Source organism: Equus caballus, chromosome 15, assembly GCF_041296265.1.
Source record: "Equus caballus isolate H_3958 breed thoroughbred chromosome 15, TB-T2T, whole genome shotgun sequence".
Lineage (NCBI taxonomy): Eukaryota > Metazoa > Chordata > Mammalia > Perissodactyla > Equidae > Equus > Equus caballus.
In genome coordinates, this window is record NC_091698.1 from 86273579 (window position 1) to 86296191 (window position 22613).

The 22613-nt window shown below is 43.6% G+C and overlaps 1 protein-coding gene across 50 annotated transcripts in view; it reads left to right on the forward strand.

Moving 5' to 3' along the window:
* Positions 1-22613, forward strand: part of DTNB (dystrobrevin beta) — a 237966-nt gene that overhangs the window by 206922 nt on the left and 8431 nt on the right. For 38 of the 50 annotated variants that reach the window (XM_070235811.1, XM_070235815.1, XM_070235820.1 and 35 more), the window contains 2 exons: positions 19300-19459; positions 20313-20402. In XM_070235811.1, coding sequence (XP_070091912.1) covers positions 19300-19459; positions 20313-20402 — 250 coding nt within the window. The remainder of the gene's footprint in view (positions 1-19299; positions 19460-20312; positions 20403-22613) is intronic. The other 12 variants (XM_070235808.1, XM_070235800.1, XM_070235810.1 and 9 more) reach the window with 1 other exon arrangement.

Sequence of the window (22613 nt, forward strand, 5' to 3'; positions counted from 1 at the left end):
AAGCTAGATGCAGACTGCTGAATCCTGCCACTAATGAGTCACCTGTGTGCATGTCTCGGGCATTCTCCTTGGCCAAGGTTCTGAGCTTGTGAGCCAGTCCTTACAGACTCATAGGACATCCATGGCGTGAATTGGTACAAACTTTTTTCTTCATCTTTCCCTGCTATGGTATGAGGTAAGACATTCTGCTCTGTGAATGTAGGTAGAAATATCCTCTGTCCATATCACAGCTTTAAACTGGACCAACCTAAAGCTCAGCTCTGAGGCTCAAATTTGAACTGAATGGCTTTACATAGTTCAACAATATTTTTAACACGTACAGCTGAAAAGACTATAAAGCTTTAGAACTAGCCCTTCTGCTTTAATCTGTGTCATTACTGAGTGAGACACCAAAAGGTATTTAACACAAAGCTAAGTTGTAACCCTTTCTTCCTGGGTTCTGGCTGGTATAGTTTAATTTCTTTTCTATCAAAATGTATTACCATATATGGGTAATAAAATAATTGTAAAAGACTTTTAAAATGAAGAATTTATGGAGCTGGCCCCATGGCCGAGTGGTTAAGCTCGCACGCTCCACTGCAGGCGGCCCAGTGTTTCATTGGTTCAAATCCTAGGTGCTCATCAAACCACGCTGAGGCAGTGTCCCACATGCCACAACTAGAAGGACCCACAATGAAGAATATACAACTATGTACTGGGGGGCTTTGGGGAGAAAAAAGGAAAAAAATAAAATCTTTTTAAAAAAAATGAAGAATTTGCTAGACATGCTTCTAAAAACTGGCTCTGTAAATCCATTTTAGAGAAATTTTCATATAGTCTGTCTTCTTCTTTCCCCCTGAGGGATAATTTTGGCTTAGGGGGAATTTGAGAGAAATGGGTAGTAACTGTGACTTTGTGAGCATTGGTGTTGTTTCTGCCTGCAGCCCCAGCCGCTTTTCCAGGGCTTTGAGTGGCGTTAGTGCCTCAACTGATAATTCTTCTGTTTTTCCTCTCTCCCTCCCTCTCTCCTTCCCTTCTCTTTTCTCAGACCCAAGGGTTATAATTAAGGGCAGAACTGCCTGGCTGTTTCAGATAAGACTTCACTGAGTGACTGTTCAACGCACGATATACCCTACAGTCTAACAGCCTCAGGAATTAGATTCTATCAGTTGAGTCAGGGTTAATCAGGCCCATGATAATCATCAGACTGTAATTAAAGGACGCCATCTGCCTTTTTCACACTGCAGCCCCAGCTGCCAGCCCAATGCCTGCCACACGGCAGATACTCAATAAATAGTTGCTAAATGAAAACCAGTATTAACCAAATTTACAAGGTTTTGACTTAAAAGCAGTGTGAATTCCTAATTGTAAGGGACGTAACTGGTTCGAGTACCTGTGGGAGTAATTTTGCTCAAGGTACTCCTGTGTAATAGGTAGATCCATTCAGGAGACTCGACGGTGGTTCAGAATTGTCCTTTACAGAAAGGAATCAGAAAGACAAATCTCAGTGTTACCAAAAGAATAAGAACACCAAGCTAATAAATTAGTATTATTATTAACTCTATTATTCTTTCTGTCTAAAGAACAGATACTGATTATGTGAAATAAAATCATCCTTTTTTTTTAAACGCAGATAATCTGTAAAATGCAGGATATCTACAGTTATTTGTAACACTTGAAAATATTTTGAGCATTGCTCAGTAAAACCCCAATGCCTGCAGTAAGAAATATGGTTATGGGATTTAGCAGCATGTTACGAAGGGGCACATGAGGGCAACAGACTGATGAGGACTCTGTGGCGGTGGGCTGTACCACCACTGGTATACTTGAGCTGTGGGCTACTCCAGTCTAGGTCCAACGGTATCCCAACCCTGGTCTGGAGGGATTTCAGATTGCGTAAATTCATTTTGGGGACATCTGAGGGTTCCATTTTCCCCAATGACTCAATATACCATAAAATTTCACTGCTGGGTCACTAACACCAAATAAGATGAGCTATCTAAGGCAAGGGGGTTCTGTTTCCTCATGAAGGATGTGTTTCCTTGAACCTTTCTCTGAATCCTCCCAGTAGAAGATCGTTACCTTTTATATCCAGATCAACATCAGACTTAAAGACTGTAACTTTAGACAGTAATCTCTAAGGACGGGGGCTCTCACAGGTATTACCTTTGACCCAGATTAGTAGTAGGGTGATGGTCCAGAGTGTCATTCTGAAAATTATGTAATCAGAGGAATCTTTGGAATTCTGCTAAGAGAACATTGCCATACTTGGGACCTCCCTTTTTACTTCACTCAGTAGGGATATCAGTTGGGATCTTGCCCTATGCCCTTTTCAATTTCTAGAACCAGGCAAATAACCCACTGCAAATACACCAAAGAAAGCATAGTGTGGGCTGGCTCTTGAAAGAAATGGTGGTCCCATCTCTGACCGCAGCTCCACCAAGTATGCCTCAGAGGAAGGGCACTCAATATTTAGTTAGCCATGGTTGAGCCATGAGGGCTCCAATAAAACTCAGGAATACTCACTTTGTAAGTTTAAGAGAAAGTATTAAAAAAACCAAACCTATACAACAGCAAATAAAAACCTCCTCTTTGTCCGTTAAAGAGATTATTGGTGAACCCCTTGTTGTGCTCATGGTTCATTTCCCCTCCTGGATCACTTAACCTTCGGACACAATCTCACTGGGAAGTGACTCAGATTCACATGCGTCTCAAATCTTCTAGACTCTCTGGCTCCACCATACTCTGAAATAGACACCTGAGTCTCCTTCCTCCTGGAAGGCAGAGAATTGCCATTCGTTTATTTATTCAGCAATGTCTTACTACGTACGTTCAAGGCAGTGAGCTTGACCTTTTGGAGGAGAACAAGAGAAATCCTACACAAATCCCACCCTCAAATAGTATAAAAATTATTTCATGATTGGCATGGTGCCCTAAATACAGAAACACAAGCCAGGTCATTGATATCCTGAGCTTTAGGCACCGCTGCTGCCCTCCTAAGTTTGCGAATTCCGCAGATGTCTTTTGGTAAACAGGGATCAGTGTGCTGTGCTGTATGGCTATGCCACAAAGCTTCAGCCTGGGTCCCAGTCCTGGTCTTCATACGTGGACTGTCTGCCAGTGCCAGCTGCACGTAGACAGCCTCGAGAAAGTCTGCAGAGTGTGCTCACTCATCAGTCTCGGCTCCTGTACTCACTATAGGAACCTGGCAGTTTGTCGTTTTGTTTTGATTTGATTTTTTCCCCAAAAGAGTAGATATTGTTACAATATTAAAAACAGGTATTTGTATTTCACTCTCCCAAAACTCCTTAAACACCTACAAGGAGTTTACAATCTGAGGTTATAGGGGGAAATTGCTTTCAGGTCTTTGCAGCACCCCCAATATTTTTTGTCAGTCTCATCAATGACAAGCTGAGAGATTTCCTTACCTGCTTTTTTTTTTTCCTCCTGTACTATATTTCTGTCTTTCCTCTCCTAAGTGGAATGTGTACAACATATGAAAACTATCCACCAGGGTCTCCAGGAAAAGCCTCTACACACCAAGCTGGAGAAATTCACCTTCCACTGGAGGAATATTGAATTCCTAGGACGTGTACCTCCTGTATAGCAGTCTGAGTCTCAGCAAAGCATCAATAGAAAAGAATGAGTGAAAGATGACTTCTAGGTTTGAGCCTGGGAAAATGATGGGTACCACGGACTGAAAGAGTGAAAATGGGGAGATGATGTGGTTCTCGGATGGGAACTTTGGTCTGATTTTGAATATACTGAGTTACAGAGAATAGGCAGGCAGGCAGGCTTTTTGTATGGTTTGCCAGATATTCGGGGATACGCAGGTGGAATTTCAGCGGGAAAACAGGGCTAGTGTTATAGATTTGGAAGTCTTCAACATAAAATTAGAGTGGAAACCATAAACATGAGCTTTAGGGGAAACCCATAGTAGACGAAAAGAAGAAAGAGGAGGTGGAACAGGTAGGATTGTGGAGTCTCACGGAAGCCCAGAAAGTTGCAAGAGGAGAAAGTTAATAAGACAAAGAAGCCTTTCAATTTGACAATAAGGAAGTTATCAGCAACCTTGGAAAGGAAATTTTCAGTAAGGTAGTAGACTGCAGACGACTCTGAAAAGTGGGTTTTGTCATGTCCTCCCTCCTTGCCCCACCCGCATTGAGTAACCTCGCCTCAGTGAAGGAAGTCTTACTGAATTACATGTGAATGGATTGCTCTTCTGACTCTTACAACCTTGTTGACAAGACCTCATTTCTTTTCTATATAAACATGTACATAACGTTTACAAGCCTCAGTTTCCTCATCTGTAAACTTCCGACTCCACAGTTCTTTGATCCTTTTGTCACTGATACCAATTAGTATATAGGGGAAAGGCTATAAACCAAGAAGGGTCTACGGAAGTCCAACTGGGTTCATTTGACTGGTGTCTCCTTTTGTGACTTTGAAGCCCTCTAGCCCTCACTTCATGTCTGGGCTTTATTTCAGTAACCACCTCCTTCCCCAGGGTTTATTCATGCCATCTGTATACCTCCCACTCTTCCAGACAAAAGAAAGCATCCTAAGAAAACATAAGCTGATTCCATAACCCTCTCCTTTGGCTTGCCTCTGGGATTCTTGACCATGCCTCCCACAGAAGGATGGGAATCCCTACCATTCCCTTTCTGTTAGACCTCATCCCAGCATCCTCTCTTGACATAGGATTCGATCTGTGACCCTTCACTTTGAGAGTGTCTCTAGGTGTTTCCTCAAATCCTGATGCTGTCAGTCTCTAGGGTTTTATAGCTGACTTCAGGCTAGTTCTGATGTTCCATATGAACAACAGTGCTAAGGTATGAGTTTCCTAGCCTAGAGTCCTTAACTGAAATGGACATCTGCTTAGTGTCAGCTAGAAGAAGCATGTAATGAAGGGTTCGATAGACTCTTTTGCACTCTTCTCCATTTGCTGCTAATCATAATTTGACAAGTAGAATTACTCTCATTGGGAGCTGCAGCATAGATGCCCCAATGCTTTAAAAAAAAAAAAGAAAGAAACAAAAGTGGAAGCATTTTTATAAAATTAAAGGCAAGGAAGAGAGACAGTTAACTGCAGCTAAAGTGGTACCTTTAATAAAAGTCCATGCCAACTCACCACTGCTTTACAAAGCTAGCTGACCATAAATCTTTCCGTGCTTTCGTTATTATGTGTTCTTATTAACTTAAATATATATATATATAACATTCGCTTTTTATTCATGGCTTTCACATTTCAAATTTCAACTCCTGTATTTAACCAACTCAGACCTCAGGAAGCCAAGAGAGAATCTAGGAGACTCTCAGGCCTATAGCTGCCCCCGGGACATCTCCCAAATGTACAAAAGGAATGAGAGTCTGTTCTTGGGCCCCTTGAAGGTTCTAACCTAATCTGAGTCTACTGGTGGCCTGCCCTTCCTTCCACAGTAGCTCAGTGCCTGGAAAAAGGAGCCCTGGACAGGCTGTCCTCTGAGTCATGACTCTGAGTCACCCTCAGCCAGGTTTCTCATCCTCAGCACTATTGACATTTGGGGCCAGATAACTCTTTGGCAGAGGGAAGTGGGGGAGGCTGTCCTATGCATTGCAGGATGTTTAGCAGCATGCTTGACTTCTACCTACTAAATTCCAGAAGTAGTCCTCCCCCCCCCAGGTCTCTAGCAGGTAAAATTGCCCCCAGTTAGGAAGCACTGCCCTGAGCCCAGAGAACTTTTCTCTGTGATACCAGTCTGAGCCTCCGAGGCATTCTCAGAATTCCTTACTGTGAGGTTTAGATATGGGATGGATGGTAAAAGATTTCCAGCCACCTTTCCCCACAATCACTCCTCTGTCTGTATTTCCTGCTTCTGTTGGTGTCATTGCCAGCACTCTCTGTGCGCATGCTCTCTTCCAGTCTTCTGCTCGTCCCACTCAGTTGCCCAAAGTCTAGTCAGTTTTTTCTCCAAAAGCTTGCTTGTATCTCTCTCCTTTCAATTCCTATCATCATTCCAGCCTCCAGCCTCTGTCACCAGCTCCATTGGAAAAGTCTCTTAATAGGTCACCTGTCTCCTGTCTGTTGCTTCTCAGTCCCTCCTTCACATTGCCCCAGAGCCAGATTCCTAAATACAGACAGCCCTGACCGCATCATTCCCTCCTCGGAAACTCCCGCCGGCTCCCTATGCCATTGCCTGCAGCAGAGGTCAGCAAGCTTGTTCTTAAAAGGTTAGATAGTAAATATTTCAGGCTTCATGAGCTAAATCAATGATACTATGTAGATGCTTATACAACCATTTAAGATATGACCTTTTAAAACTGTAAAAACCATTCTTAGATCATGGACTGTAAGAAAACAGGTGGCCAGCTGAGTTTTGCCATGAGCTGTAGTTTTCCCATCTGGGGCTTGGTAAGTAAACTTGATGACCATTTATTTATGGCTCATGATGGTTGTGGTCCCCACTACTCTTCCCACCATGTATCTTCCGTGTTCCCTATATACCAGCCTCCCCGTACAGCTCCTTCTCCCCCATAGATAGCCTCGTCTCAGGCCCGGGGCCTCCGTCCATGCCCTTTCCTCACTAGATGCCCTTCCCAAGCCTTTTTTCTCTCCTGAAATCATACCCCTCGAGATACTCCCAGTTGCCACCTCTTCTGGGAAACCTCACCCCGTTCCAGACAGTTAAACCCTCTCACTTCCGTGCTCCTTTTCCTTTGTCCTCTACTACGGCGCTTGTTTCATCCCCTTTTTTACCAGCTGTGTACATACCATACCCAGCTGCCTCAGGAAGCTGTGAGTGGAGACATTGCCCCTTCATAGCCCTCTAGCATCTTTCAAAGTAAACTAATGGCAGGTAGTACTGTATTGAGCTGGTTTGTGAAGCAGTTTATATTTATCCTCACCAACCTGTGAAGATATTCCTTTTTTTTTTTTTTAAAGATTTTATTTTTCTCCTTTTTCTCCCCAAAGCCCCCCGGTACATAGTTGTATGTTCTTCGTTGTGGGTCCTTCTAGTTGTGGCATGTGGGATGCTGCCTCAGCGTGGTTTGATGAGCAGTGCCATGTCCGCGCCCAGGGTTCGAACCTACGAAACACTGGGCCTCCTGCAGCAGAGCGTGCGAACTTAACCACTCGGCCATGGGGCCAGCCCCTGTGAAGATATTCTTATCTCCATTTTACGTAGGAGGAATCTGAGATGCAGAGAGGTTAAGTTGCCCAAGATCACACAGCTAGTAAATGGCAGAGCTGGTATCCAAACGGGGTTCATCCAACTTCAGAGCCTGAACTCTAACCTCTGTATTCTATATAACAGGGACTCAACAAAGAGAGCTGGTGTTGGATGAGGGTGCCGTGTATCACCATGCAAGTTTTGCCTACCTATAAGTAGCATTTAAACTTGACTCGTTGGATTTTAAGATATCACTGGTAGGCTCTGGCTGCCTGCCTGCTCATTGATTTAGCCATCTGAATAAGGACCACGCTCTCCTGGGAGCCTGTCCTGTTTTTGTTTCTAATATGCCATCTGAGTGTTTAGTACTCACTTTATAGGGATTTTTCCCTCGCTGAGGTCCTTGATCATCTTGCTGAGAACTGGCTTTGAAATTGTGTATTGAGAACTAGTGGGATACCATTTTCAAACAGAGCTGGGCAAACTAGGAGAAACAAACAGAAAGAGGGTAATTCTAGTCTTGGAATTTATGAGCTTCCCTATCTAAAAGTTAAAATTTCAACTTTCTTTTGATCTTTGGGTTTATGGTGAGTTTTAATAGGTTGTTCTTGTCTCAGGAATTTAATACGCTTTCCTCCTTCCACTCAGAAAGATAACTAGACACCTTGCCCCCCCGCTTTAAGCCTTGGGGTAAGCTTTGTCTTCTATGTGATTTAGGTTGACTTGAGTAGGGACAGAATTGTGAAGATTAAAAACCATGACCTTCTACCCGTTGCCAACACAGTGATCACAAGAGGTCCAGCAGTTTTCCAATAGCTGTTTCCTGTCCGTTGCAGCTCAGCCCACGAGCCACCACAGCAAGAGACAAGTTATGTGTGAGCCCAGAGTTTCCTTAAGTGATGTGGGAACAAACAGGTCACCCCTGCAGAGGGACCTCATAGCAGACTTTTTGGTGGCTCTGCCCTTCCAACAGATACACTATAGATAAATGTGTATTAATGGTGCTAAGAGAGCCATCTTAAAACTCTTCAGTCCTACCTCTTAAAGATAGAAACTGAGGGTCTGGCATGGTGGTATAGTGGTTAAGTTTGCACGCTCTGCTCTGGCGGCCTGGGGTTTGCAGGTTCGGATCCTGGGCACAGACCTACACACTGCTCATTAAGCCATGCTGTGGCAGCATCCCACATACAAAATAGAGGAGAATTGGCACAGATGTTAGCTCAGGGGACCATCTTCCTCAAGCAAAAAGAGGAAGATTGGCAACAGATGTTAACTCAGGGCCAATCTTCCTCACCAAGAAAAGAAAAGCCAGGTTTGTCTTTAAAAGCTATTGCACACTTAAGCTTGCAGTTAGGCACCTTTGCTAAGATGGGAAAGGTCTCCAGGCATGTTCTTTACCTGTTTCTAATTCATCCCAGAGGGAGCCACGGCCTGCTTCTCTGTTCACTGCCAAGTGACAGTGTTTCTCTCTCTTCAATCCTTGTTCTCCATCATCTGCTTCCTTCCATCCCCGGTCCTAACTCCCAGCCGTCTGAACTCTTGTCAGGTTAGGCAATTATTTTCAAACCTTGCAGCAGGACAGCCAGTGCAGCGTCAGATAATCCTTTCTCTCTCCTGCTACTTCCACATTTGATGAGACAGCTGCATTTTCCCAGCAGAGCCACCACCAGCACCAGCTCAAAATAGTATGTGGGTAGTTGTGTTTCTTTCTTGTTTGTTTTACCTTTTCTTGAAGAAAAAAAATATACAAAGTCCATTCTTTGTGTATAAAGTCCAAGGGAAAAAATACACAAAGTCCAGTTCACTATACAGTCGCAGTTGCCTCACTGAAATTTCAGACTTGCAGCTCCTGTCTCCCAATGTTGTTTTTTGTTTTTTCGTTTTTCTGAGAGGGTCTCTGAAAATCAGCAGCAAAGAGGCCAGTTTGTTTATTTAAATACACTGCAGCAAAATGAAGGTAATTGTCCACGCAGGCCATCTGCTCCCTGGCAGGTATCCATGAGTCAGAGAGAGAGAAATGGAGACTAAAGTGTCTCCTTCTGTTACCATGATAACAGCTTAGCTCAGAGTTTTAGCTGGAGGTGTGTGTGTGTGTGTGGAGGGGGACGCAGTTACCAGTGCTCCATGGAGGGCATTAACTCTCAGAATCAGGCTTTTTGCCACAAACCTCCCTGGGCTTGATTACCTGACTGTAATGTGTAGCAAAGAGATAAAAAAAAAATTCAGACCTGTTGTAAGAGGAAATAGTATTTATGGAGTCCCTACTGTGTGCCAGGCACCATGCCGAGGATACCCAAACATGGCCCAGAATGGCGCAAATCCTTTTCCTCCTAAAGACAGCACCTTTCTCCCTGTGCGGCCAGCTCTCTCTGCCTCTGCCTATGAGTCCCTCTCTGTGCTCACATGCCAGCCGTGGGGACAGATCACAGTGTCCTCAGGTCACCTTCTCTGGCATTCTCTGTACCTGTTTTGGCTCCAATATTAGATTTGTGTTCTAGACAAGAGACTAAGTCATAATCACTGCATTCTCTTTCTCGCATTTCTCATTCTTATTGGAAACTGTGTCCTGTCAAAAATTGTGGTTAGCTTCAAGAATGAGAAGTCTTGACTGATCCATGTTCCTTCTGGCCTCAGAAACATTGTGCCATGATCCCAATATGCTTTGGTTTCTTCTAGCAGTCTGAGACAATTAGAAGACCCAGGTACCAGTCTTAGCCTTTCTGCTAATTTATTTGTGACCTTGTGACCTCTAGCCCTCATTCTCCTCAAATAAAAGATGAATGTTGGACTAAAACAGAAGCTGTTTTCCTGGGGTCATGAACGCTCTGAAATTATAAGCATAATTTCTGAGTTCTTTTCTTGGAACGTGATACATAGCTTCCTCAGGGTCTCAGAGTCTTTGCTGATTTAGAAGAAATGACGAGGCAGCAGACTAGGGAGGCTGTCAGATTGTAACGTTTCTCTGGCTCTGTTTTTACAGCAGAATTGCCTTCAACTACAAGGGACCTCTGTCTTCAGAGAACCTGAGTTACAGGGCGTTTATTGTGTTTAGTTATTGCTTAGACACTTGACTGGCCTGTGCTGTATTCAAGCCTTTGTTATAGGTTGTATTCCAGCGAGATCCCACTGTCCTTGCATCAGGAAACCTTCAAACACCAAGTGGCTGTTGCAGAGCTTCCCTAGCTTCCCCAGGCTAACCGCCCCTCTCCTGGCAGCTGAAACCTGATTGTTTTGTACCCTCATTGTCCCCATCCCCCAGAGCCACCTGACTAGTTCCTCCACCTTTACTGATTTCTGTGTGATTCTCAGGTTCCCCATAATCTCAAGGTTCCACCTGTGATGCTCCACCCAGCCTCCTACTGTGCCACTTATTCTAGACGTGGTTTGCATTGAATGGAGGACTTGGCAGTCCCCATGGGGAGGACTTGCCTCTTGGACCTTTAAACCCATCTGTGCTTTTGAGACAAGATGCAATTGCACAATGCAGTGCCCAGTCTGCAGTGATTTGCCATTTGTCTGCCTGGCCCACACCTATCAAGAGGGCAGAGAATGAACAAACCCTGATTGGGTTCATAGGTGATTTTTGGCATGCTGAGAGTGTTGCTCTATGCAGAAAGCACTGTCTCGCGCTGTACATGCTCCGTACGCTTATTTGTGCTTATTTAATTAGAAGGACCTTATTTCAGACTCTGTCTTTCTTGAGATAGCCCCATCCTCTGTCCAGTAGCCTGCTCCCTGCACCTCCTCACTTGTTTCATTTGCATGCGGCCTAAACGGGCAGCGTCTCTGGCATTGACTCCACTCGTGAGAAAGGTAAGTTAGATGTAGAACGTGCCGTTGCGTGACCCTGAGATGTCTGCTGCTCAGAGGAAGATCCTGCGCTGACTGTGGTTGTGACCAAAGCAAAGCCATGATTCCTCGGCATTTCTGAGCTGAGGTAACTTGGCGAAGGTCAGAGAATCATAGAATTTTATATCTGACAAATATTTCAGAGATCGTCTAGTTGACTCTGCTCAGTTTGTAAATGAGAAGACTGAGCCCCAGAAAAATTAAGATGCGTGTGCTGCATGGTCAAAAGAAAATCCCAGGTCTCCGTCTTCTAAGCCGTGCCCTTCCTGCCAAACTACACCGCTTCCTTAAATCTTCATCCCAAAGTGGTGGCAAGAGCTGGGGTTCCATCTCAGAGCCTGCAACCTCCCCTCCTCTTCTAAGTCACTGAATTCGCCACAGAGAACTGCCTCTGGGTCCTGTAATTATGGACAAAGTAAAGAGGGTGAGACTTCCAGTGTCAGGACAAACTAATATACTCAGCAGCTTAGGCACATTCTCAGATCTGGAAAAACTTTTCTTGATTATATATCCTTGCTTCTCTCTTCTCATCCATGGTCTTCTTTGCTCTGGTCTGTGGCCTCTCCCAGAGGGCCTCCGGGCCTGGTCTCTCAAATCCCCCAATGCCCCACCCTCTCCCCCTCAATCAAACGTCCTGCAGATGGGACTAATCTAATAATGTATGAAGAAAAAAATCAACCTTAGCATATGAGTTGCCTATGGCTGCATAACAGATTACCCCAAACCTAGTGGCTTAGAAGAACGAGTATTTATTACCTTGGAGCCTCTGCGGGCCAGGAATCCAGCACAGTTTAGCTGGATCCTCACAGGCTGAGTGTCAGGGCCTCTCACAAGGATACAGTCACCTCAAGGCTCCACAGCTCACATGGTTGTTAGCAGGACTTCTCATGGGTTGTTGGACTGAGGGCCTCCGTTCAGGGCTGGCTGATGGCTGGAAGCCACCCTCAGTTCAGTGCCACGGGGGCCTCTCCACAAGGCAGCTCACAAGATGGCAGCTGGCTTCATCAGAGCCCACAAGCGAGAGAGCAACAGTGAGTGTATGTGGGCAAAACTGAAGTCACAGCCTTTTATAATCTGATCTCTGAAGTGCCATCCCGTTCACCTGATTCATTAGACAGTCACTCGGCCCAGCCCACATTCAAGGCGAGGCGATTACACAAGGGTGGACCATAGGGAGGGAGTCATGGAGGCCATCTCAGAGGTCTGCCCACCACATTGAGTTGTCTAGTTAAATATTTCATTTAAAGTCATTTCATTTATCAATGACTGATAGATTTAGTACTCCTTGGAGATTATGGCCTGCTCTGGCTACATTCCCACTTTCCATTACAGAAGAAAAAGGGTCAGAAACTTGATACACCTCATTGTCATTTAATAAATATTTATTAATTAAGCATTTATACATGCTAAGCACAATGGTGAAGAAGACAGAATTTGAGAGGTGAGATAAATGCTGTGACCAGAAGTACAGGGTTCTGTGAGAGCATCTCAGGAAGACCTAATCTGATCCTGGAAGAGGGGGCAATGCAGCAGACACCTAGAGGACCAGAAGGATCTCGTCAGACAACAGGAAGGGACTAGTGCTCCTGGCAGAGAAGACAGTAAGTAGAGGCCTGAAGGCAAGAGAAAGTGCAGTCCTTTCGATAGATTGAAAGAACTATTGCCAGTCTTTTTGTTTTTTTCTGGTGAAACCACCCAGTAGCGGAGTCAGTTAACATCCCTTGCACCATTGTAGACCTCATCCAAGGTCAACCCCAGCCTCTCAGCCTTGCTGAACCCTCAGCCTTGGGCTTGGCTAAAGTATGTGTATATCAATTGGCTATGATTCCTGCCTCTCCCAGGACCTTTGGGATTTTCTGACCTACCCAGAATGCCAAACTGGTATTGCTCTGCTGGAACCAGAATTCACATAGAGTCCCTGATGGCTCCATCTTAGCATTGTTTTAGTCTAATATGATTCTAAAGCTGAGGGCTGGAGTTTGAGATCCATGGGGAAAAGGATGCCTTCCCAGTAGTCTTAGCTTCTCTCCTTCTGCTGCTCTGAACAAAGACAACTTCTGGAGTCTGGTTTTTATCTTCATCAGAAGGCATGTACTGGGCAATGATCCCAGGAAGAGGGCCTGATTATTTTCAAGCTGATGGTGGGCAGTAGATTTCATTTCCTGATCCTAGAGTTTTAGCCACATGTGGCTGTCCACCCCTGTCCATTCCTCTTGCCTCATCCTCGTCATCATTTTCCTATTAAAATATTTGCAAATGTTCGATTTCACATTCTTAAAAAGCAGCCTATTTGTTCATCTCGGGTCTCGCGACTCTGGCATTTGGTCCTCAGGCAGCAGTGCCTGCCCCATATCTCCCTGGGGAAGATTTATTATTTACCACGTGCTTAATGCTGGATTGGCCTTCTGAGGGGACAACAGATACCTGTCGTACAGTGAAGTGATCTTGAAGTTCACAGGCCACATAAATAAGCAAAAAACATTTTTTTTTCTTTAACTGGGCTTAATTTCCCTCTTGCGTACTCACCATCTGAGCTTGACACGGTCTGGGCATTTCCAGGCAAACTGAAGCCAGTCGTTTCAGAGATTCTTATCCCCCTTCCTGCACCCAAGATGGACACTACACCTTGGGGATTTATGCTGGGTGCTGTGGCATCAGTGGAGGAGTGTCCACGGCTCCACCTTGATCTGTGCTGAGACCAAGATCCTGTGGGCAGGCCTGGTTCTCACAGGCAGCACTCCCCACTCCATGGCTGAGGCATCTGAATTCATGGGCTCCACCAGCATCCAAGGACTGCACATGATTTCGTCCAGGCTTTAACTCCTCCGTGACTGAGACAGCTGTAGGCTCATCATTCCCACTGTATCAGCCTGTGGGAAAACCTTTGGCTACTGGGGTCTGTGGGGTCCATCCTTAAGCCTACCTAAGCAGCAGCCTTTGTTCTGCTCCACCTCGCCCTCAGAGGCCCAGGAAAGACCCTGGGCTTTGCCAGTGTCCACCACTTCTGTGATCTCCTGCATCCCAAACTGGGCTGGCTCATGGGACTTTCCTGCAAAGCCAGGCCACTGCATTGGACTTTCTTGCCTTCCCTGCAGATTCTGTCTCCTCTCTTCAGCTTCCTTATCTAGTCTGAATTGGGGCTGACACAGCTAGACCTGGCTGTTCATATGCACTTTCCAAACTAGAAGGAATTTTATGCCTTCTCTTTGCCCCACCCCCAATAAAAATGGCCAAAAACCAGGGAGTGATGGTAATTACAGGGTAAAAGATGAAGGGGGTTTCCCAAATTACAGTGATTCATATGTCATAATATTATCTAGCCAAAATAGCATTCCTGAGGTGTTTATAAACTAGTTGAGAAGAAAAGGTATATACCCTTAAAAAGTAAAAAAAATAATAGTTTTATAACCACTGACAAAAATAGGAGAGAATATTTCACAAGATAGAACATATTTAATTGTCAATGGAAAATTATTATAAAAGCTAAAGAGTAGGGGCCAACCCTGTGGCCTAGTGGTTAAGTTAGGCACACTCTGCTTTGGTGGCCCAGGTTTGGTTCTCAGACTCAGACCTACACCACTTGTCAGTGGCCATGCTGTGGTGGCAACCCACATGCAAAATAGAGGAAGATTGGTACAGCTGTTAGCGCAGGACGAATCTTCCTCAAGCAAAAAGGAAAAATTGGTAGTAAAAGTAGCAAAAAGAGATTTTGTATTATTCCATTGTATGGATAGACCACATTTTGTTAATCCATTCACCAATGATTTTGGGGTTATTTCCACTTTGGGCCTATTAAACTGTTGCTAATGCATATTTGTGTGCAAGTTTTAGATGGACATATGTTTTCATTTCTCTTGGATACATAGTCAGGAGCGAAATTGCTGGGTCATACGGTAAGTTTCACGTTTTAAGAACTGCCAACCTGTTTTCCAAAGTGGTTGTACCATTTTACAGTCCTCTGAGCAACACACAAGGATTTCAGTTTTTCCACATCCTTGTCAGTCTTGTTGATTGTAGCTATTTCTGTGGATAAGTGGTATTTCGTTGTGACTTCAATTTACATTTCCCTAAGGACTACTCACGTTGAGCATTTTTCATGTGAGGATTAGCCCATTTGTACATCTTCTTTGGTGAAATGTCTGTTCAAGTCTTTGCCCATTTTGTAACTGAGTTGTTTGTCTTCTTCTTATTCAATTGTAAGAGTTCTTTTTATGTTCTGGACACAAGTTCTTTTTTTTCTTTTTGGTTTAATTTTGTTATTTCAGCTTTATTGACATATAATTGACATATAAAATTGTAAGATATTTAAAGTATACATTATGATGAGTTGATATATATACATATATGTATGTGAAAGGATTCCCTCATCTAGTTAATTAACCTCACATGCTTATCTTTGTGTGTGTGTGTATGAGAACATTTAAGTTCTACTCTCTTAGCAAATTTCAATTATACAATAGTGTTATCACCTATAGTCACCATGTTTTACATGAGATCCTCAGACCTTATTCATCTTATAGCTGAAAGTTGGTACCCTTTTACCAACCTCTCCCCATTTCCCAACCCCTAGGCCTTGGCAACTGCTTTTCTTCTCTCCCTTTCTCTGAGTTTGACTTTTTTTTTTAGATTCTACATGTAAGTGATACCATGCAGTATTTGTATTTGTCTTTCTCTGTGTGGCTTATATCATTAAGCATAAATGCCCACAAGGTCCATCTATGTTGTCACAAATGGCAGGGTTTCCTTCTTTCTCTTAGCTGAATAATATTCCAGTGTGTGGGGGGGGGGCGGGGGGGGGTGGGTATATATATATATCTCATGTTCTTTATCCATTCATCCATTGACAGACAATTAGGTTGTTTCCGCATTTGGGTATTGTGAATAATGCTGCAATGAACATGGGAGTACAGATATCTCTTCAAGATCGTATTTTCATTTTCTTTGGATATACAACCAGAAGTGGAATAGCTGGATCATATGATAGTTCTATTTTTAATTTTTTGAGGAACCGCCATACTATTTTCCATAGTGGCCGACCAATTTACATTCCTGCCAACAGGGAACGCACGTTCCCTTTTCTCCACTTCCCTCTGCTCCCTGTTCTTGCCAACACTTGTTACTTCTTGTCTATAACATAACCATCTTAACAGGTGTGAGGTGATATCTCGTTGTGGTTTTGATTTACATTTCCCTGATGATTCTCGATGCTGAGCACCTTTTTGTATACCTGTTGGCCATGTGTATGTCTTCTTTGGAAAAATGTCTATTCAGTGCCTTTGCCCATTTTTTAATGGGATGGTTTGTTTTGTTGCTATTGAGTTTCATGATTTATTTATATATTTTGGATATTAACTCCTTATCAGGTATATGATTGGCAAATATTTCTCTCTTTCAATAGGTTACTTTTCATTTTGTTGATAGTGTTCTTTGCTTTCAGTTTTTTTGTTTTGTTTTGTTGCTTTTATTGCCTTTGCTTCTGGTGTCAAATCCAAAAATTTGTTGCCAAAACCCATGAGTTCTTTATCAGGTATAATTTGCAAATATTTTTTTCCCAGTCTCTGGCTTATCTTCTTATTTTTCTTAGTGGTGTCTTTTTTATAATAGTTTTATTGAGATATAATTTACATACTATACAATTCACCCCTTTAAAGTATGATTCAGTTGTTTTTAATATATTCACAGAGTCTTGCACCCGTCATCACAATCAATTTTAGTACATTTCGTCACCCCACAAAAGAACCACATACTCACTCCTCATTCTTCCCAAGCACCCCTTCCAGACAACCACTACTCTATTTTCTGTCTCTATGGATTTGCCTGTTCTGGACATTTAATATATAAATGGAATCAAACAATATGTGGTCTTGTGTAACTGCCTTCTTTCACTTAGCATAATATTTTTAAGGTTTGTCCATCTTGTAGCATGTATCAGTACTTCATTCCTTTTTATTGCCAATCATATTCCATTGTAAGAATATACCACATTTTATTAAAATCATTCATCAGTTGATGGACATTTGGATTGTTCCCACTTTTTAGTTATTATGTATAATGCTGCTGTGAACACTTATGTGCAAATTTTGATATGGACAAATGTTTTCATTTCTCTCGGGTATATATGTAGGAGTGGAATTGCTGGGTCATATGTGACTCAGTGTTTAACCTTTTGAGGAACTGCCAGACTTTTTCTAAAGCAACTGCACCATTTTACATTCCTACCAATAGCTTATAGGGATTCCAATTTCTCCACATCCTTGTCAACACTTGTTGCTATCTGCCTTTTTATTATAGTCATCCTAATGGGTGTAAAGTGGTATTTCATTGTGGTTTTGATTTGTATTTCCCTAATGTCTAATAATGTTGAGCATCTTTTCATGTCCTTATTGGACATTTGTGTATCTTCTTTAGAGAAATGTCTTTTCAGATCCTTTGCCCATTTTTAAATTAGGTTGCTTGTCTTTTTATTATTGAGTGTAAGAGTTCTTTATGTATTCTAGATACAAGTCCCTTATGAGATATATGATTTGCAAAAATTTACCCAAATGTGTCCTTTGAAAGACGTTTTTAATTTTGATTGTCTAATTTATTTTTTATTTTGTAGTTTATGCTTTTTGTGTCATATCTAAAAAGTCATGGCCTAACTCAAAGTCATAAAGCTTTTCTCCTATGTTTTCTTCTAAGAGTTTTATAGTTTTATTCTTATTTTTTAGTATGGTCCATTTTGAGTTAGTTTTTGTGTATAATGCGAGGTAAGGATCTAAGTTCATATTTACTTGTATCGTGGAAAGATCTCAAAAAGTATGCTAAGTGACAAAAGAAAATTACAGAATATATATTCAGCATGATACCATTCATGCAAAATTTAAAAGCATGAAATATCATTTATTATTCATAGTTACACATGTTCACATCAGTAAAAAGTTTCACACCACAATCTTTGATAATGGTTGCCTCTGAAAGGAGAAGAGGAGGAAGAGACTGGAACTAGAAGGAATTGGTGATCAAAGGGGTCTTCAGAATTAGCTGCAATGTTTTTAGGTTGAAATAAATCTGACAATATTAACAATTATCAATTCAAAGTGGTTTATTATGTTATACTTTTTTCTCTTTCTATATTTTTTAAATTTCTGAAATTAAAATACACACAGGATTCAAAGAACCGTGGAGAACAAGCCATTTCTGCTTAGTTCACACCCACACTGGTTGCAGCATCGAGCTGAGGCTTCGAGCATGCAGTCTGTCAGCCTGCTCAGGCAGGTCCTCTCCGTATGTGGGGTTCCTGAGCTAGATCTCAGAAAGATAATTATCTTCATTTGAACTCTTTCTCACACTTTGGCTTATATTTTTCCAGTTTTGCTTCCACAGAAAACCCCAGTCTATATGTCACACTCAGTTTCCCTTGCTCAGAAGAACAGCAGAGCCCAGATCCCAGGGCGCTCCCTTTAACTAGGGTTTTTAAATTTTATCCCATTGCTCCACGCTTTCTCCAAAACTATACCAGAGCCTTCACAATCAAAGTTCAGTTTCTACTAAGCATGTGTCCATTCTTACCTAGTCTCCTTGGGATGGCGCACAAAAGACCTCTGTGTGTGTGTTCGACAAGCACAGTGTGACGAGCCAGATGACCTGGCTCCCGGGGAGCAGGCTGCAGCTGAGCTCCAGACACACACACTCAGGCGCAGATTCCGTGTGGTCTGGGAGCTGCAGAGGTGCGGAGTATGGGGCGTTGCCCTTGGAGTAGAAGGGGTTATTCCAACATCTCTTGCTGACGTGCTGTGTAGCCTGGCACAACACTCTGACTCTTTCATCCTTGTTTTTCTTCTCTAAAATGGATACAAAAATATATACCCTTTCTACGCACGAGTTCTTGCGAGGATCAAATGAGATCATGTCCGTGAATGAGGTTGCAAACAAAAATGAAAGGTGTTTGGTTGTTACTTCCCAACTGTGTGACCCCAACCCCTCTCACATCTTTGACACAGAGACTCTGCTCTGTCTGTCCAGCTGAAAGGCCTCCACCTCTCTGTGCTAGCCTCTGCTTTCCCTCCCACTGTAGTCCATTCTTTCTGTGTTCTTGGTCCCTCCTCTCCCTCCTTACCCTTCATTCTCTTCCCCTCTCCCTTCCTTTTTCCTTTTCTTCCTCTCTGCAGTCCTGGTGGCAGCCTGACTCCTTCCTCTCCAGTGTGGTCATGCAGTGCATTGCACCACTGAACTGAAGCCCTGTTGGCTGGCTCAGATTGACTGAGGAAAAGGACTTCTCCCCTTCTTCAAAGAGGTAAGATACCTGAGATAACATATTTTATCTCTTTGACTCTCCCAGGCTCAGGCCACAGGATCGCCACATACGTCGCCCACTCACGGAGGCAGCCGCTCAATGCCTATGCCTGTCCGCTCAACGTCGGCTGGCTCCACCCCCACCCACTGTCCACAGGACCCACTCAGCGGAGTCGGGGGAGACATGCAGGAGGCCTTTGCACAAGGTGAGTTTCAGGAGCAGAGTATAATGGGGGGCTGAAGGGGTTTGGGAACATGGACAAGATTCCTACTGAGATTTTTCTGGTTTCTTTTGTGCACTTAGCTTTAAATGATCAGACTTTCATACACAGTATAAATAAGCCAAGTGCTGGCCCCCTCTCTGTGGATGGGCTGGTTTCCAGTGGGAGGTCTGCAGGCTTTGTATGTGTGCAAAGAACAGGGTTTCTGGGCTTCTGTGCTCTGTCTTTTTCTGGGTTGTGGGAAGTGCCTTGTCCTTTGGGCTTTGCCTCCTCCAGAGGAAATGGATGGCATAATTCCTAAAGTCATCTGCTTGGCCCGGAAAGTCTGTAGAGCAAGCAAGAGGAAGAGTGGAACTCTAAATAGAGTCTTGCTGAAGGCACATTCAGTATATGATTGCCACAGTTGTCTGTGTGTGGTTGCTAGCACCCAGCAATGTTACGTAGTTGGGGGAAGATGAGGTGGCTAAGGAGGTCATGTTGGGGTGCAGACAAAGAACAGGGAGGGGGTGGTGCTGGAGAATAAATTCCTGCCTAAAGCTGAGAAGCGCCTTGGAGCAATGCTTATTCTGGAACCCAACTCTTTTGATCGTATGGCAGCTAAGAAGCATGGAGTTGACAGGGTTCTGCGGTTCGGGTAGAGAAGAAGAGGGAGGAGAACGATGGACTTGGGTACCTCATGCTCCCGATGTGCCTGGCAGCGGGTGGAGCTGCTGTGGCCCCCTTTACCCTTAGGTATTCTGCCCTGTGTTCAAGGGCCTGGCAGACTGAGGCATTTGCTCAGCTCTCTCTTCTCCGTGCCCACCCACCTGGCATCGCCATCTGCTCTGACTCTCCTCAGGTACGAGGAGAAACCTCCGCAATGACCTGCTGGTGGCCGCTGACTCCATCACCAACACCATGTCATCCCTGGTAAAGGAGCTCCACTCAGGTGAAGTCCAGAGCTCCCGGCTGCCAGCCTCATGCCTCCCCTTCTGTACCCACGCCCTCCTCACTACTTCTCCACGTGGTAAAATGTCATCACGTAGCACACACCTCCTCACTTCACCACTCAATCTTTTTGCCTTCTAGGAACACACTGGATGTCTTCTCCAGAGAGCCTTTCTCCCATGTGTGATCACATAGAGATAATTACACATTTAGGTTTATCTTAAGAAGATGCCTTATGGAGCAAACACAATTCAGAATTTAAAGACAGTTAAATCTTTAAGTACAGTTAGGCCCCTTCCTCACTCCTAATTTGTCTTCCCTCTGTGCTCCATCCACAGCTGCTCTTTCCTAGGTCTGACCGATCATATTCTGAAGCTTTCCTGGATGACTGGAACCGAATCAGCCACAGAAGCTTCTGGACTCTCTCCCAGCTGCCTTTCTGCTCTCTCCTATTTGATTTGGTTTTGAAACCCTATTCTCTCTCTTTGTCCTTGCCTAGGCTCTCATTTCACTTGAAGTTCATGACCTGAGTCTGTTGCTTCCTTCACTCCTCATTTTCAGTCTTATCTAATTCTTCTTTCTCAGTCTCTCCATTCCTTAGCTGTTTCAGTGATTTTCCAGAGACCCTTACCACATGGCATTTTTCCCCTTCCATAAAACCCAGGAAAGAGAAGAGATAAAAGGCCATTCACATGTCATCATATCTTCAAGAATCCCCATGACTGCATGAGTCACATAGCTGTCAGATAGTTACTAATTTTTTTTACAGTGATTGGATTCCTACATTTTATCTTAAACAATCAGGTTCCCTTCCTGAGTGCTATAGGTCACTCATACAGATGGCCCTCTTTTTTCATTTCGCCTAATGTAGTGCTTTTAAATACCTTGCAGTGGCTTAACAAGGTTATTAGATAAAAATATAAAACAGTATTTCCATGGACTGTTCCAACACATACATTGAAATCATCAGTCCATGCTCTCAGGGAAGGCAAGCCTTGGGTATTTCTTCAGACCTTTGTCAGAGGAAGCGTACGCCTTTAGTGTTGTCACGGGACCAGAGCAAGGTCTGGGCCATGACTTTGCTCTCAGATCTGCCTATTTTCATTTAGAAGAGAGTAAGTTTGTGGCCTAGGTTGGGTTTTCTAATGCAGTTAAGATAAGATGCTGATTCTCCTGTGCAGAGAATGTTATGGTGACGTTGTCTCCATTCTCCTGGTCCCGTTTCCCAATCCCCATCAGAAGAAGCGATCGCCTTTGAGATGATTTCATAGGTGATTAGAAAGTCCCTTCCCTAATATAGCTCCTCACAGATGCCAGAAATCCCACTTTTAGAGGGAATTTCTTAGGGGATTTCAGACCATGGAAATTAAGCACACTTGTGCCTCATGGCCACTTTTTAGAGTTTATGCAAAATAAGTGGTTCATGAGCTTGTCACACTAGGATGAGAGGTTATTGTGCATCATTAAACATAAAACGCATGGAGACCAAACAGCTTCACAAAAACAAAAAGTTTTTGGCGATACTTGGCCGTCTCCCGTAGCAGGAAAGGATGATTTTAACAAAATTAGGTAATATAATTTGGAAGGTACCACCTTCACAATCGTGTTGTCCTGTCAGTCCCCTTACTTTAGAAATGCAGTGAGTGGTTATCAGAAAAGTGATTTGCCTAAAGCTGTGCAGCTTGAAGGAACAAACTGGTCCTAGAACTCAGGTCTTAAGAACATGAAGCTGGTTCTCGTACCTCCAGACCGCCATATCCCCACACAGGACAAGGCGTCAATTCTGCAGTCCCTCGAGGGCCCCTTTCACCGAGGCTCTACTCTCAAGCCCTGAAACCCATAGGTAGATGTGGACTAAGTCCACCTGTGGCACCATATCCCTGTGAAATGCAGAAACAAACTGCCTTTACAAGCGTGGCTGCCAGTCTCTCAGTGACTGGGAGAGCCCTGCCCAACGCCAACACATTCTTACTGTTACTATTGAGGTTTCTGTTAGGATGAGATTAGACACTCGAATTGTCTTAAATATCTTCTGCACAGTGTGGACATACTGTTCATGACCATAGTTTGCCCTCCTCATCTTTTTTGAAATATTTTCACAAATAATGGAATCTTAGAGTTGGAAAGGGTATTAGAAGTCATTTAATCCAGCTTGCTTCCCAGTTTAAAAGTTCTCTGAATATTTCCAGTGAGCTCGTTCATGACCAGCTCG